Raw genomic sequence first — 19726 nt, 5'->3', positions numbered from 1 at the left:
TATATTTTTTACAAAAAGTTTGTCTTGTTGCAGGGCACAGCTCAACAACGGGTTCGTGCGCAAGCTCTAGTGGCGCAAGTGGCAGCGGCAGCAGCTCGAGAAGGGCAGTGAGGCAGCAAAAGGTTGGGTCGGCCGCCCCGGCACTTCTCTCGGCTCCTGCCACTCACGCTGCCGCAGCCATGGCCGCTGATCAACCGGAAATGCCGAGCAACGGACTTTCAGGTAAGTTGTCAGTAGCTTTCTGATCCATTTAGATTGGAAACGCCTCTATAAAATTTAAACTTGAAGAGGAGAGGGGGAAGGTATGGTTTGAAAACGTTTAAATTTTCGTCTTTTATCTGCTCTTGGTCTCCACACGAGCAATCTCTTTGTCCATCTCCCATCTGTCAGACGGGCCACATGACCGGCCCAGTTCCATTTAACTTTAGCCACCTGACAAACATCTGTGACTCCTGTTCTCAATCGTAGTTCTTCGTTTCTTATATTGTCCCGCAATTACACACCAATCATCGACCTTTCCATCTTACGTTGAGCAATTCTTAGCTTCTTAGCATATGCGGTTGTTAATGTTACAGTTTCAACACCATAGGTCATAACCGCCAAAACACATTAGTATACCAGGGCGCATCTGTAAAAATATTAGTACATTTTGACGTTGAGAGGTGACTCAAATTTTTTTGCAGAAATTGCTTGAAAATAACTCAAATAATAATATGGTTCTTTTCATGAGCATTTTTCAGTGCGTCACAGTATTTCGATTTCTCTCTAACGCATTAAATTGTATGTGACAGAAAAAAACGCACGTCTCTGATTACATTTCGTCGGTGACATTATTAACATTTAATCTAGTTGTCAATAGATGGCGCTAATAATATAATATTAAATAATCTTATATTATTCTATATAAAACAAATTTAATCTGTACAATTTATAAGACTATACAAATAAAAAAAAATACCATTTTATAAATGCAATAAACAAAATTGATTTGTTTTTATACCAAATTGCAAATAAAATGTGACAACTGTCAGATTTAACTAAAATGTCATGTTAGAATAAATGTCATAAAGGCGTATTTATCACGGACTAACCTTTTTTTATATCATTTGTGACGCACTGAAAAATGCTCATGAAAAGAACCATATTTGAGTTATCCTCCCTCTCAAAAAGGCCCGGAACATTGTTTAAAATCAAAATGTCAAAAAATGAAGGAAAAATTCGATTTTTTTTCTGCGTTTTTTGATTATAACTTTAAAAGTATTCATTTCCGAGAAAAGTTGTAGTGACATAAAAGTTGCGTAATTAAATTTCCTACAATATAGAATTGGTTAAAAATTAAAAAAAAGTCACCCTTGTTGCAAAATAGCAATAATTGCGAAAAAACCATACAAAAACAAGTATTCGCATTTTACGTTTTTCAACCATTTATGCTACACTTAGGACCTTCATATTTCACCCAGAAAAACTTTATGATACAGTAAAACAATACTGTAAATTTCATTAAGATTGGTTCAATAGATTTTGCAAAATAAATTTTGCAATCCAGCTTTCGCAAAAAAAAATTATTTTGTCAAAATGTTACAGGACTGAAAATAAAGCAGATAGCAAGTTGAATTTTTTTTTTGCGTATAGAAGTGTACTGTACCTTTCATTGCAATTTGCAAAATTAAAATCTATTAACTACCACGGCGTCAGGAATTTTTTTAAATAATCATTAATTATTGGTGCTACGCGCAGTACAGCGGATAGTTTGCTCTGATTGGGCATTCCAATGACCTTTGATAGTGATTGATACATTTTAATTTTTATTACATTTCGATATAAATAAATAAATTTGTTTATTGCAAAATAAAAACACATACTCTATCCTTTGAAATAACACTTTTTTAGCAAAAACTTTCTTTGTTCATATATTTTGACTTAGAGAATAAAAGTTTATTATTTTTAAACATATGCAATTGTTTAAACAATATTTCACAAACAATAATAAATTAGTTTGATTTTTGTGTAATTAAAATATTAAAATACAACAAAATATAGAGTAAGAAAATAATACATTAGATAAAGATTGGAAGAAATTTTGGTGGAAATCAACTTGTGTGAATCTAACACCGCTGTCCTGCGCGTAGCACCAAAAATTAATGTTTTCTATTAAACCGATCTTAATGAAATTTACAGTGTTGTTTTACTATATCATAAAGTTTTTCTGGGTAAAATGTGAAGGTCCTAAGTGTAGCATAAATGGTTGAAAAACGTAAAATGCGAATACTTGTTTTTGTATGGTTTTTTCGCAATTATTGCTATTTTGCAACAAGGGTGACTTTTTTAAATCTTTAACCAATTCTACAGGGTGTCCAGAAACTCTACCGACAAACGAAGACAGGAGATTCCTAAGATAATTTTAAGACAATTTAACCCAATTCATATATATATATATATATATATATATATATATATATATATATATATATATATATATATATATATATTGTTGTGATCTTGATTATTGATATGGGATAATATTTTTATATGTCATTTAATTTAATCAATGCATTAATAATAATCTAATTAATTTACCAGATCACATATCAATATGTTTTCAATCTCAGGGCTTTTTATAAAATTAATTACTTACATACGTGGCTTCTAAGTATTTCTTAATGGTTCCTAATCGGGATAGGAAAGAAAAGAGTAAAATAATAACACATATGGGTTACAATTGTAATCAAAATATTGTTTATTTTATTTAAATGGCAATCACTGCTTAATATTTGCTATATCTTATTTTTCTTAAACATAACATTTACACATGGGAATCTTATTTTCTTTTGATTTCCAATTGAAAGTTTTTGTTAACATTTAACTATTATGATTTATTAGCAACAATTCTATTTAAGTTTGATGAAGCTTTTCTGATATTATTGATTATGTTTCTTCAATTTTAAATGTGGTATTTACTACGAAAAAACCCATACATTCATGTCCAAACAAATGAGACTGACCTTTTTCTGGTGCACTGAGAATGTCTTCACACAAGACCCGTTTCCTGCTATCCTTGGCTGCAATCCAAACCTCGTCCTGGCTTCCAGTAATGTTCTCCTCTGAAACTAGCTCGTATAGCTCTCGTTTCCTGCTTCTGTCGTGATGCTGTGTTCTACCTTTTTCGAAACTGCAATCAGCTACCGGGAACTCTTGGCTCAAGGAGGTTCTTTTACTCTCAACCTGGCCTACCTCTCGTTCTACGATAGATACTTCACACTCACGGAACTACACAGGCTTTCTCACTCTCCGTACACTACCGTCTACTACTCGACTTCACTTCTCGACAGCTCAAAACATTCTGCTCTCTATTTGTCATTCATTCCCCTACTTTCTAAATATCCCTTCCAGATTCACAAACCAAAATTCCACCACCAACTCTCATTCGCAGTATTCCTCAAAACCAATTTTTAAACTTTCTAAATATGCTTAATGGATTTCAAAGAAAATAGTTAATTCCCATTCTAAAATTACTTTCTACTATATACAAATTTTAATGACCTTTTAACGATTTCACTTGAGTCTTATTTAATCACTTCTTAAAATTAAATATAACAATTTGTTGTATACAGGTTGTTCTAAATTTATATGCCCGTGGTTGAGAAAATTGAAAATATTTTATATTAAATTGAATTCTGTTTATAATTATCAAATTTTAATTTTCATATCACATAGAAATATAACAAATCCCCGCCTTGTATTCGATAAAATTTATCTGCATTTTTAAATAAATTTTCTCGAGGCAAAACCAACTCCCTGTATATTTCCTTACTTTAATCTACGTCTTATACCCCTTCTTCTTGTATTACTCTAATTAGTCCCACCTGTAGAGTAATTGTTTCCTTATTTTCAGTGTCCTCATCCTGTGTTAGAGTGTCGGCTATTATGTTGTCTTTCCCTTTTTCCCATATCAATCTTCTGTCTTTTTCCTCAGATTTTTCACATACTTTTACCGTGCATTCTGCATCCTCGTTTTCATATGCCTCCTCTTCAAATGCCACTGTTTCGATTATATCTTTTTCGCTTTCATTTGTTAGCTTTATTTCTCCTTCTCCTGAGCTCATCTCTTCTTTTGAGGAATCCCAGTTTTCTTTTGCTTTTGATACTCTCAATTTTTCTTCTTCTGGGCTCAACTCTTCTTTTGAGGAGCCACAGGTTTCATTTTCTTTTGTCTTTTTCTGACTTTTTCTCCCTTTTCTTCTTTGTCCTTGCTTCGTTGCCAAATTCATTTCCACTGTTTGGTCTTTACCTGATTCGTCCGTATTTTGTTTCTCCTGTTCCTTGTCCTGTTCTTCTTCTTTTTCTTCTGTTAGATTCATCGTATTATTTTTAAAATCTATCACTACATGTTTTTCTGCCAATTCGTCAACTCCTACTATCATGTCATGTGACATGTTTGGCATTATTACACATTGTAGTGCATACATCTTCTTACCCAGTCGTACCATTACTCGTATGCCTTCATTTATAGTTGCCAATGTCCGTTTGTTTGCGCCCACTAAATTTACCCTAGGTATTTTGTAAATTAAATTTGTTAAGTTAACTTCTTCTATTAGTTTTCTGTTGACCAATGTTATTTCAGATCCAGTGTCTATCATAATTTTAATTGGTTTCTCGTTGATAAATCCATCCACAAATTTTAAATTAACTCCATTTTTCTTTTCGTTGTTCCTTGCCAATTTAATAAACTCCTTGGGGTTACAAAAGATTCCTGTTTGATTTTTGGTTTTTAGTGAGCGCCGTCGTGAAAAAACGCCGGTTGCTCATCGTAGTTTATATTTTCGTCATAATGTCTCTCTCCGTCATATTCATCTGTCTGGGTATTATTTACTTCTCTTCTATTTTCTCTTGGTCTGTCGGATCTGTTTCGGTTTTCTCGATATCCCTGTTCATTTTGTCTACCATTATTTCTGTTTTCTTGATTTGAGCGTGTGGTGTTTCTATTCTGGTATTCTCGATTTCTGTTCTCATTCCATTGCCTATTTCTTTGTTCATAATTTCCTCTTCCGTTGTCTCTATTTTCGTTTTCCCTTCTGGGATTAAAATCTCGTCTTGTATAGTCCCTCCTATTTTGATTTCTATCTCTGTAATCCTGTGTTTCTCGGGGCCTGTAATCTTCTCGCGACCTTCTTGATTTTCTTTCCCTTAAACGTGATTCTCTTATTTGTAGGAATTGGCATAAACTATCTATGTCTTTGTAGTTTTGCAATGTGATATGGTCTTCCAGCGTTTCTTCGAAATGTCTTGCAATCAGTTCGACTAATTGTTCCGATGAGTAATTATATTGTAAATGTTTTGCGTTATAGTAAATTTGTAATGCATATGTCCTTTCTGATATACCCATCCTATCATTGTATTTCCCATTTTGCAATTCCTTGTTAATTTCCAATTGTTGGACTTTTCCCCAGAAATAATTCAAAAATTTTTGTTCAAATTGTTGCCAACTGTCAAATTCTTCTTCTTTGCAATCGAACCATAGGCTTGCTTCATATTTTAGATGGTTTCTGATAGTTTCTTTTGCTGTTTCGAAATTTCTGATGTGTTGTATTTTCTTTTTCAGGCTATTTATGAACGGCACTGGGTGTAATCTTCTTACATCCCCTCCAAACCTTATCTTCACGTCATCTGTGCTATGTATAACCATTTCTCTTCTTTCTCCTACATTTTGTTGAGTATTGATTTCCGCAATCTTTCTTTCCACTTCTTCTATGTCTGCTTGAATAGCGTTTTGCAACTTGTTTTCCAAACTTTCTATTTCCTTTTTCTGGCAATTCGTTATTTCCTTTATTTTGCTTTTGATTTCTTTAATCTCTGTCTCTTGTTGTCTCATATCGTTCTTGATTATTGTCAAACATCCTTTTACTTCCTTTTCATACTTTCCTATGCGTTCCTCCATTTTCTTGTTGTTCTCTTCTATTGCTTGTTTCATTTTTTGTTGTGTTTCATCCATTTTTTGATCCATTTTTTGTTGTGTTTCATCTATTTTTTTATCCACTTTATCCATTTTCTTTGATGTTTCTTCCTGATTTTTATCCATTTTTTGTTGTGTTTCATCCATTTTCTTTGATGTTTCTTCCATGGCTTGTTTCGTTTCACGTTGATTTTCATCCAGTTTTTGTTCCATTCTTTGTGACTGGAGTTGCATCATTTGTAATATTTTATCTATTCCTGATAATTCTTGCTGTTCTGATGCCATGATTGTCGTGTCTAAAATGTCTTCTTGGTCTGAATTATTCTCTTGATTTGAATGTTCTTTTTGTTTTTTGTTGTCTTTGCTTTGGCTTCTTGTCACAGACATTTGTTTTCAAGAAGTATTATCCCCGCCAAATATGAAATTTTACTAGTATGTTACCAAGACGACTTTTTCTCACCCAAATATTATAAATTGTCAATAAATATATCAAATGTAAATATCGTAAAAATAAAATATTAAATCAGTTATGTAAAATTTGTACCTAAAGAGATCTAAAATTTTATGTTATCAAATGTAAGTATCTCACTTTTTACCACAGGCATATAAATTTTCAAATACCGGCTTTACTCTTTCTATCCTTCAAATTTGCCACTAGAAATACTTTTCAAATGCCCTCCACGTTGGACGACAGTTGTTGTGATCTTGATTATTGATATGGGATAATATTTTTATATGTCATTTAATTTAATCAATGCATTAATAATAATCTAATTAATTTACCAGATCACATATCAATATGTTTTCAATCTCAGGGCTTTTTATAAAATTAATTACTTACATACGTGGCTTCTAAGTATTTCTTAATGGTTCCTAATCGGGATAGGAAAGAAAAGAGTAAAATAATAACACATATGGGTTACAATTGTAATCAAAATATTGTTTATTTTATTTAAATGGCAATCACTGCTTAATATTTGCTATATCTTATTTTTCTTAAACATAACATTTACACATGGGAATCTTATTTTCTTTTGATTTCCAATTGAAAGTTTTTGTTAACATTTAACTATTATGATTTATTAGCAACAATTCTATTTAAGTTTGATGAAGCTTTTCTGATATTATTGATTATGTTTCTTCAATTTTAAATGTGGTATTTACTACGAAAAAACCCATACATTCATGTCCAAACAAATGAGACTGACCTTTTTCTGGTGCACTGAGAATGTCTTCACACAAGACCCGTTTCCTGCTATCCTTGGCTGCAATCCAAACCTCGTCCTGGCTTCCAGTAATGTTCTCCTCTGAAACTAGCTCGTATAGCTCTCGTTTCCTGCTTCTGTCGTGATGCTGTGTTCTACCTTTTTCGAAACTGCAATCAGCTACCGGGAACTCTTGGCTCAAGGAGGTTCTTTTACTCTCAACCTGGCCTACCTCTCGTTCTACGATAGATACTTCACACTCACGGAACTACACAGGCTTTCTCACTCTCCGTACACTACCGTCTACTACTCGACTTCACTTCTCGACAGCTCAAAACATTCTGCTCTCTATTTGTCATTCATTCCCCTACTTTCTAAATATCCCTTCCAGATTCACAAACCAAAATTCCACCACCAACTCTCATTCGCAGTATTCCTCAAAACCAATTTTTAAACTTTCTAAATATGCTTAATGGATTTCAAAGAAAATAGTTAATTCCCATTCTAAAATTACTTTCTACTATATACAAATTTTAATGACCTTTTAACGATTTCACTTGAGTCTTATTTAATCACTTCTTAAAATTAAATATAACAATTTGTTGTATACAGGTTGTTCTAAATTTATATGCCCGTGGTTGAGAAAATTGAAAATATTTTATATTAAATTGAATTCTGTTTATAATTATCAAATTTTAATTTTCATATCACATAGAAATATAACAATATATATAGTCTTTTGAGTCCCTTTTACTTTTCAGTGTCGGGACTGGCACATCCTTTCACGTGTGTACAAATGTTGACCATTGTTTCTTATTGTATGCTAATCGGCTTGCTTCTGCTATTGTTTTCCCCTTCCTTTGGATGATGTTAGCGACTACTGTATCCCAATCTTCTCTAGGTCTTCCTCTACTTCTTTTCTTTTGTATCCTGGCTTCCCATATTTTCTTCACCGGTATGTTGTCTTTCATTCTTTTCATGTGTCCCCACCAACTTAGTTGTTTTTCTTCAATATACTCAAGTACAGATTTCGTCTTAAGATCTGTGCGTATATCTGTGCTTCTTATTCTGTCTCTCATTGTCACTCCTCTAACTCTTCGTAAATACTTCATTTCTAGGGCTTGTATCTTGCTTTTTAGTTTTCTAGTTAGTATCCATGATTCACAGCCGTATGTAAGCACTGGTCTATATATGGTGTTAAATACAGTTAGTTTGGTTTTTCTTGTGATTTCCTTTTTGTTTAAGAAGCTATTTTTTATTGCATGAAATAGTTTTGATGTTTTACTTATCCTCTCTTCAACATCTTTGTCCTGCCTTCCATTATTTTCGATTGTAACGCCCAAGTATTGGAAATGGTTTACTTGTTCTATTGCCTCCTCATTAATTTGCATATTTATTACGACTGGTTCTTGCGATATTACCATGGTCTTCGTCTTATGTGTATTTATCTTCATACCCTGTTTACATAATGCGTGATTCCATGCTTGCAGATTATTTTGCAGGTCTTCTTCTTTTTCTGAGATAACTACTACATCATCTGCGAATGCACATTCCGAAATGGTTACGCTATGGAGATTCCTGTACCCTACATGCAATTTCTTTAGTTGTGGTGTGCACTCTATCATGATTTCGTCCATAAAGATGTTGAAGAGGGTTGGGCTCATGACCCCTCCTTGCCTTAGTCTTTCAGTTGTTTCGAATTCTGTTGATTTCATGTTTTTATGTATTATGTAGTTTCTATTTCTCTTATAAAGACTTTTGATGATTTCAACTAGTTTATCGTCAACCCCTCTTCTTATCAAACTGTCCCACACAGTTTGTCGTTTCACCCTATCGAATGCCTTTTCCAGGTCTATGAAGGCCATATATGCTTTCTTTTTAGACAGTAACGTTTTTTCAATTATTTGTTTTACCGTGAAAATATGGTCTTGTACTCCTCGTCCCTTTCTAAAGCCGCTCTGTGCTTCACTTAAAGTAGTTTCTGTAATGTTTCTCAGCTTTTTTTCTAGTACTGTTTCATAGACTTTGAGAGAAGAACATAACAGTGTAATTCCTCGATAGTTGTTACAATCTTTGTGGTCTCCTTTCTTATATATCGGTACTATTACTCCTATCTCCCAGTCCTTCGGTATTGTTTCTTTTTTGCTTGCTTCTTTGAATATTTCAGCTAATTGTTTTAGGCCTTTCATTCCCATGTACTTCAGCATTTCCGGTGGTATATGGTCGTGTCCAGGTGCCTTTCCGTTTTTAAGTTTGCCTATTGCTTCTATTGTATCTTCGATTGTTATCTCGATGCTTGTTCTCTGTTCTTCACTACCTGTCGCGTTACTGTTTTCTTTATTCCTATCCTCTTTTGTGGTAGTTAATAATTCTTGGAAGTGTTGTCGCCATCTTTCAATAATTTCTTTTTCTTCTGTGATTATTTTTCCTTCTTTGTTTTTAATTCTCATATCCTTAGTAGGTTTGTCTGTTCTCAGAGATTTTAATGTTCTATAAAAAAGTTTTTGATTTTCTTCGCTATTGTGTTCCAGCTGTTGTCCAAATTGATGCCAACTCTTTTCCTTTTCTGTTTTTATCATATCTCTTACTGCAGTTCTTGCCTCTTTGTATTTGTTGTAATTGTTTACTGTTTTGTTTGCTAAATAATTATTCCAAAGTTTTTTCTTAGTTTTCACTTGTTGTTTTATTTCGGCATTCCACCAGTTTGTTTGTTTCACCTTGTCATTCCTTTTACTAATGCCACATACTTTTTTCGCCGCTTCCAGTAATATATTTTTAAATGATTGCCATTTTTGTTCTAGGTTGTTACTATCATTTGCATTTTCCAGAGCTGCTATTTCTAAATCAACCATTTCTTTGTATCTTAGGGCAATCTCTTTGTTTCTGAGCTTGTAAGTTCTGATTGATTCGTATTCAATTTTTCTTTTGTTTTCTTTTGTATGTTCCTGGGGTTTTTTGTTTACCCAATTCATCTAGTCCAAAAATGATGCATAAAGGAGCTAGAGCTATTTGAAGATGGCGTCTGGCAATTAGTTTTTCTTAAATATCTCCAGAACGCTTCTATTTAGAAAAACGAAACTTGGTACACATAATTATCTTCCAGAGTTAAATCGATTCCATCCATTGCAAATTTCTAGTACCGGTCATAGGCGTCCGTTTTGGGTAGGGCTACAGTTATATTATCGCATGACTTTCTTGTTTTTAATTTCTAAGCATTCTTGAGTCTGGATTTTTAAAATGTAAGGTATTATAGTACCAAAAGGTACTCTTACTTTAAGTCGATAGAATACACCGTTTTCTAGAAAAAATCGATTTGAAAATTTTTCGTTTTTTGAATATAAAAAAAAATTCAAAAAAAAACTATTTAGAAAAACGAAAACTGGTACGTTTATTTATATTCCAGAGATGAATCGATTTCATTAATGGCGAATTTCTAGTACCGGTCATATGAGTCCGTTTTGGGTAGGTCAACGGTTATTTTATCGCATAACTTTTTTGTCTTTAATTTTTAAGAATTTTTGACACTAGATTATTAAATTATGAGGTATTCTAGTACTAAAGGGTACTCTTGCTTTAAGTTAGTAAAATACACCGTTTTTTTTTATTTTTTTTTCAATTTTTTTCAAATTATGGAAACGAAAAATTTTAAAATTGATTTTTCTAGAAAACGGTGTGTCCTGCCGACTTAAAACAAGAGTACCTTTTAGTACTAGAATATATCACAATTTAATAATCCAGTATCAAAAATGCTTAAAACTTAAAGACAAAAAAGTTATGCGATAAAATAACCGTTGCCCCACCCAAAAATGACGCCTATGACTGGTACTAGAAATTCACAATGGATTAAATCGATTTATCTCTAGAAGATAAATATGTGTACCAATTTTCGTTTTTCTAACTAGAAGCGTTCTGGAGGTATTTAAGAAGAACTAATTACAAGACGCCATCTTCAAAGAGCTCTAGCTCCCTTAGGAAACATTTTCGGACTAGATGAATTTGGTTAAATTGTCTTAAAATTATCTGAGGAATCTCCTGTCCTCGTTTGTCGGTAGAGTTTCTGGACACCCTGTATATTGTAGGAAATTTAATCACGCAACTTTTATGTCAGTACTTTTCTCAGAAATGAATAGTTTTAAAGTTATAATCAAAAACTAATAAAAAAATCGAATTTTTCCTTCATATTTTGACATTTTCATTATTTAAACAATGTTCTGGACCATTTTGAGTGGGAGGATAACTCAAATATTATTATTTGAGTTATTTTCAAACAATTTATGCAAAAAACTTTGAGTCAACTCTCAACGTCACATCTCAAAACAGATGCGCCCTGGACTATTAGTTAAAAACTTTCCGTTTCAAGCAGATTGGAAGATCACTTTTGATACGTCTCTGAGTTTACCATATGCGGTCCAGAAGAGGATAAGTCTTTGTTTCAATTCGCACGTTTGATTGTCTCTCATGATTCGTATTTCATGACCAAGATATAAATATGTACTTTTCCGCAAACTCCATTTCGCAGTCGTTAATGACAATGTTTTCACTGGGAACTAGGTTTGTCATTAGCTTTTTCTTAGATATGTTAATTTTTAATACAAACTGGGGGGAATTTTTCTTGAAGGTCTTGCAACATTATTCTAATATTCTTTAAATTGTCTGTCAGTAGAACTATATCGTCTGCGAAACTCAAGTTTGTTAAATTTTGTCCATCTATATTTAAACCTTTCTCCCTCTAATCACGAATTTTAAAGGTGTATTCCAGAACGGTGATAAACAGCTTAGATGACATAGTATCGTCCTGCCGTACTCCTCTACCAATTCGTATCGGATTGGATGGTTCTCGTGCAGCTTCACTACCGTTGTGGCATTCTTATAGATGTCGTATATTCGCTTCTTCTTTAAATACCGTGCCCAAATTTTAGGCGTGGGTAGCTTCCATGACAATTTGCCGATATCGTTCTCGATCTTGTGCGGCATGTAACAATTGATAAGCCAGTCCATTGACGAATGTTTCGGAGCCATGAATATTTCTTTCTACTAATTCCTCTTTTTCTGTTGATCTGTCCGTTTAGTATTAACTGTAGCATCGTGTATCTGCTACCTATCATTATATGCCCGAGAAATTCAAGTTTTATCATCTTGATTAAGGGAGCATAACGCGTTTTTCTTTAAACTGTTATTTTCAAAGATGTGGACATTGTAACTCAAAAACTACTTCACCGATCCACCTGAAATTTTTGCATAGATTTTCTTTAGACATTTTGCGAGGTAACGCTGTCGAGATATTATTCGTTTTATGCTTATTTTTTATTTGACAATAATAAATATGTTGGTCACCCTTTTTTTACAAAAAAAAAAATCATTATTTTGGTTTCTGATTGATACCAAAAATTTTGTGGAAGTATAGAAAAACAAACGTTTTTCAGTGTTTTATTGTGAAATTAAAAGATCGTTAAAACTTTAAAAACTCGACAGCGTTATATCGAAAAACTTACAAAATTTAATAAAATCTTTTTGTTTACAATTAACAAAGTTTTTGTACGAGGTGTATACTAAATATGATTAAGCCTATTAGGCACTGATTAGGTAATTTATATGGTAGAATTTTAAAATGTCTTTTAAATATTACTCTTTTTGTGTTCGTTTATTAAAGTTATATTAATTATTAACCAATTTTTAGCTTATCTTCTGTCTAATAACGCTAATGATAATTTGAGGATAATAAAATGATTATTAATACATCATATGATTATTACGATCGGTCAATTATGTCTGTGAATATATACAGTTATTGAAACAGTTTCAGTTAAAATGGATGGGAAGTTTCCATAAAATAAATTCATTTATGTACATTTAAAAAGTTAATGTTATTAACATAATAAAGTTAAGTTAAAGAGAATACATTAGTTAATATCTCGGACGACAAGGATTTCAAAGATGGTATTTTCAAACACCTTTTTTAATTGCAAAACAGTATAATATATCTATCATCCCGTCTATCACATTAACGCAATTTGTTATTATATTTACACATGTGCGGGCTACCAATTTCGTTAACTAATTGCAAATCGTAAACAATAATTTGGGCAATTGCATACATATTAAGTTTTCTGACTAAATAAAATCGTTTATTTGTCAGACGCGTGGGTTGATCCAATTCATCTTGCCGCTAAGAAAGAGTATACATTAGAATCATTCAATCGAGTCAATTCGAACAGTCAACATGTAGTCTCATCATCAAATGATTATCAATTTAACCGTCAAACGAGTCGGGCAGTAAAGCTACGTCAATCAGTAGACATTTAAGGTCTCCCGGGTATAGAGTGTAGTTAGAGAAATACAGTTTCAACTTTAATTTGGTGTTTCACTATCGGCGATCGAAACTATAATAGCTTTGCCGATTTTATACACAATTTTTCGCCATTCAATAATCGCATTTTCTTTCTATGTAGGGTCAATCCAAGTCAAGTGGTCCAAAGGTGGTTACTTTTTTTAATGTTTTTTATTTTTCTACCTTTTAAACTTCAGTCGAGAGAGAGTACAAAATTGCATTCATTTTATTTTAAAAAAAATTAATTTGCCGATGACGGGCCATTTTTGTTAAAGCCTCTTTAGCCAATATTTTTTCTGCGGTTTGTCCTAGAACAATAAATCAAAAACCAAACTTTTTAGAAAAGTATGCTCTAAAAAACAGCCTATATCATTATTTAATTTCAAACTACCCAAATGAACCTCAAAGTTTGAATAGGTAAACTGATAAAATTCCATTTTCAGCATTTTTTTAACAGCATAAGACAAGCCGATATTGTTTTGTAATTTTTTCTGGAAAAGACATACGTACATACTTTAAATAAAAAAAGTTTGAGCTTTGAGACTTGAGTAAATTTAAAAAAAAAAATATCAAAAACGTAATTTTTTGAAAAATCTCAAAGTGTTACCCCTTATATCTCTGATGGGCACGGATGAAAAAATTTGAAATTTGGCTGAATGTTAGCCCCTAGCACGTAGAATAAGGAGTAAAAATTTGGAGTTGCAGACTTACGTCACATAGGAGTTACAGGCCTGAAAAAATGGTCAAAAATCAAAATGGTCAAAATTTGAGCGTTTGCGGGCAGGGTAATTAAAATTCAAATAAACTATCTAATGAAATACAAATTAATCTATTTTCACCAGATTTCACAATGAATACAAATTTATACAGGGTGGGCCAAAGAAAAGAGTCCACCTCGATATTTGGCAATAGTTACCTATTAGATTTTTAGGAAATGCCAAAATAGGCCCATTTTTATTTTTATTGTATTGCAACTTTTTGGGATATATTTCATACCACGTGACGTCATCCATCAGAGCGTGATGACGTAATCGATGATTTTTTTAAATGGGAATAGGAGTCTTGTGGCAACTAAAAATACATTGTACTGCTGTCAGAAAATAGAAGAAATGTTTATTTCACAAATAAACATTTCTTTTCGCTTAAATTAAACCACAAACAGCCTCCCACTTACCTCTTGACAGTTTGAACATTTAATTTAAGCGAAAAGCAATGTTTATTTGCCAAATAATACTTTTTTTTTTCTATTTATGACAGCAATAAAATGTATTTTGAGTTAAATAAATTACATACGTTCTACTTTTTGTGTCAATTAATTTAATTCAAAAATTATTTTTTAGCCACCCTGTATAAATAATTATATTATTGTTTATACTACTGAACAGAGAATTGAACACTCTTTCAAATGAGATAGAATACGATCCCTATTACCATTAAAACAATAATCGATTACGTCATCACGCCCAGATGGATGACGTCATGGAGACGTATGAAATATATATAAAAAAATTGTAATTTAAAAATAAAAATCGACCTGTTTCGGCATTCCCTTAAAATCAAATAACTGCCAAATATCAAGGCGAACTCTTTTCTTTGGCCCACCCTGTATAAATTTGTACTGATTGTGAAATCTGGTGAAAATAGATTAATTTTTATTTCATTAATTAGACAGTTTATTTGAATTTTAATTACCCTGCCCGCAAACGCTCAAATTTTGACCATTTTATTTTTGACCATTTTTTCAGGCCTTTAACTCCTATATGACGTAAGTCTGCAACTCCAAATGTTTACTACTTATTCTACTTGCTACTTGCTAGGGGCTAACATTCAGCCAAATTTCAAATTTTTTCTTCCGTGCCCATCAGAGATATAAGGGGTCAAACTTTGAGATTTTTCAAAAAATTACGTTTTTGAGATTTCTTTTGAAAAAATTTTAAGTTTCAAAGCTCAAAGTTTTTTTTATTTAGTATGTATGTATGTCTTTTGCAGAAAAAAATTACAAACCATTATCGGCTTGCCTTATGCTGTTAAAAAAATGCTGAAAATGGAATTTTATCAGTTTACCTCTTTAAATTTTGAGGTTCATTTAAGGCATTAAGGGTAGTTTGAAATTAAATAATGCTATAGGCCGTTTTTTTAGAGCATACTTTTCTAAAAAGTTTGGTTTTTGATTTATTGTTCTAGGACAAACCTCAGTGAAAATATTGGCTAAGGCTAAGGCTCCACGGGCGAGAAATTCACGCTAGCAGTAGCCGTAAAACCAACTTAAGATTCCACGGAACGGAATAGGAATAGCCGAACTGAACCGACTACGCACAAGTCCTGTAGTCGGTACAGTTCGGCTATTCCTATTCCATTCTGCGGAACCTTAAGTTCGTTTTGCGGCTACTGCTAGCGTCAATTTCCAGCCCGTGGAGCCGTAGCCTAAAGAACGAAGCCATGTTTTCCGTGAAATAGAATAGAATAGAAATATGCTTTATTGTCATGAAAAATTTAACAATTTTATAGACAAAGCTTACAAGAATCATAAATAAAAACAATAACAAATACAATTTACTAAAATTATACAAATCGTCAATATAAATAAAACATAATAAAGTCAAATAAAAATCAGTAACAATCTATTGCAAAATTAAAAAAAAATTGCAAATTGCGTAATCTACCTTAAGAAATTTAATAAGTAATTTAATAAGTTATGCTGCTGCATATGACATTATGTACTCTCTATGGGGACTGAAGTTTAAGAGATAGAAAAATAAAAAATATTAAAAATAGTCAAGCAACCAACTTAATTTATATGGGACCACTTGGCATGGATTGACCCTGTAGTTTTTTCTTTGTGAACGTGAAAATTACATAATGAAGTGAATTTTTCCTTTTTTTAATACCTAAACTAATAATTTCTACAAAACTCTTCTTCTGATGCCTATTCGTTTCGAATATTGGCGACCATTCTGGCTATAATTATTTTATTAATGCTTCAAATATATTAGTTGTTGTGAATAATCATTTACTCAAGTTCTTTAACTATGATATTCTTCTCCAATGCTTTCGCTTTCCAATGTCTTCGCTTTGCAATGTCTTGCAATACTTTGCATTGAAGGATTATTTTCAGTAGTTTGTATTTAGTGACGTTTCTCAATATGTGTCCGATATATTCTAACTTTCTCCTTTTAATCGTATACATCACTTCTCTTTCTTTCCCCATTCTTCGTCTTACGGTTTCGTTGGTTATCTTGTCCGTTCCATGATATCCGTAGGATTCGCCTATAGTCACATTTCGAAGGCTTCAAGTTTTTTCTCCATCGCTTCAATGTCCACGATTCAACTCCCCAGTATAATATTCAGAAGATTTAACTTCGTAGGAGCCTTACTTTTATATCCAGATTAAGGTTATGGTTTTTAAAGTGTTTGGCCATGTTGTTGAATGCAGCCTTCTCTAATCTACATTTTACTTCTTGTGAGTGATCCCATTATTCGTTTACTATTGTTCCAAGATAGGTAAACTGTTTTACTCGGTCCAGTGGTGTATTCTTGATAAGCAAAAATTTTCTTGATAAGCATAAAATTTACCAAGAAACTGCTGACATGAGTTTCAAATTGAGTATTAGACCAGGGCGCATCTGTAAAAATATTAGTACATTTGGACGTTGAGAGGTGACTCAAATTTTTTTGCAGAAATTGCTTTAAAATAAATCAAATAATAATATTAGAATTATCCTCCCTCTCCAAAAGGTCCGGAACATTGTTTAAATAATCAAAATGTCAAAAAATTAAGGAAAAATTCGATTTTTTTCTTGGTTTTTTTATTATAACTTTAAAAGTATTCATTTCCGAGAAAAGTTGTACTGACATAAAAGTTGCGTAATTAAATTTCCTACAACATAGAATTGGTTAAAAATTTAAAAAATAGTCACCCTTGTTGCAAAATAGCAATAATTTTGAAAAAACCATACAAAAACAAGTATTCGCATTTTACGTTTTTCAACCATTTATGCTACATTTAGGACCTTCATATTTCACCCTGAAAAACTTTATGATATAGTAAAATAATACTTTAAATTTCATTAAGATCAGTTCAACAGATTTTGCAAAATAAATTTTGCAATCCAGCTTTCGTAAAAAAAATTCATTTTTTCAAAATGTTAAAGGACTGAAAATAAAGCAGACAGCAGGTTGAAAATTTTTTTGCGTATAGAAGTGTACTGTACCTTTCATTTGCAATTTTGCAAAATTAAAATCGGTTAACACCACGGCGTCAGGAATTTTTTTAAATAAACATTAATTATTGGTGCTACGCGCAGGACAGCGGATAGTTTGCTCTGATTGGGCATTCCAATGACCTTTGACAATAATTGATACATTTTAATTTTTATTACATTTCGATATAAATAAATAAATTTGTTTATTGCAAAATAAAATCACATACTCTATCTTTTAAAATAACACTTTTATTAGCAAAAACTTTCTTTGTTCATATATTTTAACTTAAATAATAAAAGTTTATTATTTTTAAACATATGCAATTGTTTAAACAATATTTCACAAACAATAATAAAATTAGTTTTATTTTTGTGGAATTAAAATATTAAAATACATCAAAATATAGAGTAAGATAATAATATATTAGATAATGATTGAAAGAAATTTTGGTGGAAATCAACTTGTGTGAATCGAACACCGCTGTCCTGCGAGTAGCACCAAAAATTATTGTTTATTTCAAAAATTTTCTGACGCCGTGGTAATGAATCGATTTTAATTTTGAAAATTGCAAATAAAAGGTAAAGTACACTTCTATAAGCAAAAAAAATTTCAACTTGCTATCTGCTTTATTTTCAGTCCTGTAACATTTTGAAATTTTTTTTTTTTTTTTTTGCGAAAGCTGGATTGCAAAATTTATTGAACCTATCTTAATGAAATTTACAATATTGTTTTACTGTATCATGAAGTTTTTCTGGGTGAAATATGAAGGTCCAAAGTGTAGAATAAATGGTTGAAAACATAAAATGCGAATACTTGTTTTTGTATGGTTTTTTCGCAATTATTGCTATTTTGCAACTAGGGTGACCTTTTTTTAAATTTTTAACAAAGTCCATGTTGTAGGAAATTTAATTATGCAACTTTTATGTCAGTACAACTTTTCTCGGAATTGAATACTTTTAAAGTTATAATCAAAAAACGAAGAAAAAAATCGAATTTTTCCTTCAATTTTTGACATTTTGATTATTTAAACAATGTTCCGGACCTTTTTGAGAGGGAGGATAACTCAAATATTATTATTTGATTTATTTTCAAGCAATTTCTGCAAAAAAATTTGAGTCACCTCTCAACGTCCATCTCAAAACAGATGCGCCCTGGACTATATGTAATTTAAAAAATATATTGGCTTGAAGACAAAAGCTGACTTCATAAAAAAAGATGAATGATAAATAGAAATAAAAGCTTATCAACTGTTGATAATGAAATGAAGGGAAGATTCTTATATCACTAAAAATTCCCAAAATATTTATAGTTGGTAAACCACAGATAACAGTTACTATTTAACTCCGGGGGATTTCTATTAGAAAAGTAAGAGATTAATTTGAAAATATTGTTGACATAATACAGGGTGCGGCATTAGTCAGAGGAAGTCCAAATTTAGGTAAAAGTTAAAGCATAAGTAGGATCATGAGTTAAAAATATTATCAAATATACAGAGGGCCACCCCTACTGACGGGGTGAAACAAACATATCTTTTTTTAATGGAACACCCTGTATATTTTTACATTTTTGGATTATCCTAGATTTTTTTTCTTGAAATATAACTTTTTGCAATGTCATACGAGGATAATTACGTTTTTTTATTAATTTTGTAGCAACATTCATAGGTCTGGATCCCGCGTATAAAAAAAAGTTGATTAATAGCAAGCTGAAAATTTGTTAATAGCTTAAGGGTGTCTAGTCGGACAAACTTTGATATATGGAAACACTGGAATAGGGGAAGTTTTAATTGTGGAACAGGTTAAAAATTTGGAACGGTCATACCACGAAAACGTCACATGTATTTTGTCCGACAGAACTTCCAATTGATTTGTTACCCTTTCATTAAACTCTAATGCAAAAATCAGGCTGCTATTTATCACCAAATGGGCATTTTAATGATTGGAACACGTAGACCATGTCAAATGACAGGAATTATGACAGGTGATAAATAGCAGTCTGATTTTTGCATGAGAGTTTAATGAAAGGGTAACAAATCAATTG

The 19726-nt window shown here is 31.8% G+C and overlaps 1 protein-coding gene across 4 annotated transcripts in view; it reads left to right on the top strand.

The window, feature by feature from the left end:
• LOC114348372 (E3 ubiquitin-protein ligase TRIP12) overlaps positions 1 to 19726 on the top strand; it is a 249767-nt gene that overhangs the window by 116825 nt on the left and 113216 nt on the right. For all 4 annotated transcript variants that reach the window (XM_028298962.2, XM_050643127.1, XM_028298954.2 and 1 more), the window contains one exon: positions 34 to 222. In XM_028298962.2, the coding sequence (XP_028154763.1) occupies positions 34 to 222 (189 nt within the window). The remainder of the gene's footprint in view (positions 1 to 33; positions 223 to 19726) is intronic.

Source organism: Diabrotica virgifera, chromosome 2 (assembly GCF_917563875.1).
Source record: "Diabrotica virgifera virgifera chromosome 2, PGI_DIABVI_V3a".
In the NCBI taxonomy this organism is placed as follows: Eukaryota; Metazoa; Arthropoda; class Insecta; order Coleoptera; family Chrysomelidae; genus Diabrotica; species Diabrotica virgifera.
The sequence above is the reverse complement of the archived record's forward strand: the minus strand, read 5'-3'. Positions and strand labels throughout refer to the sequence as shown.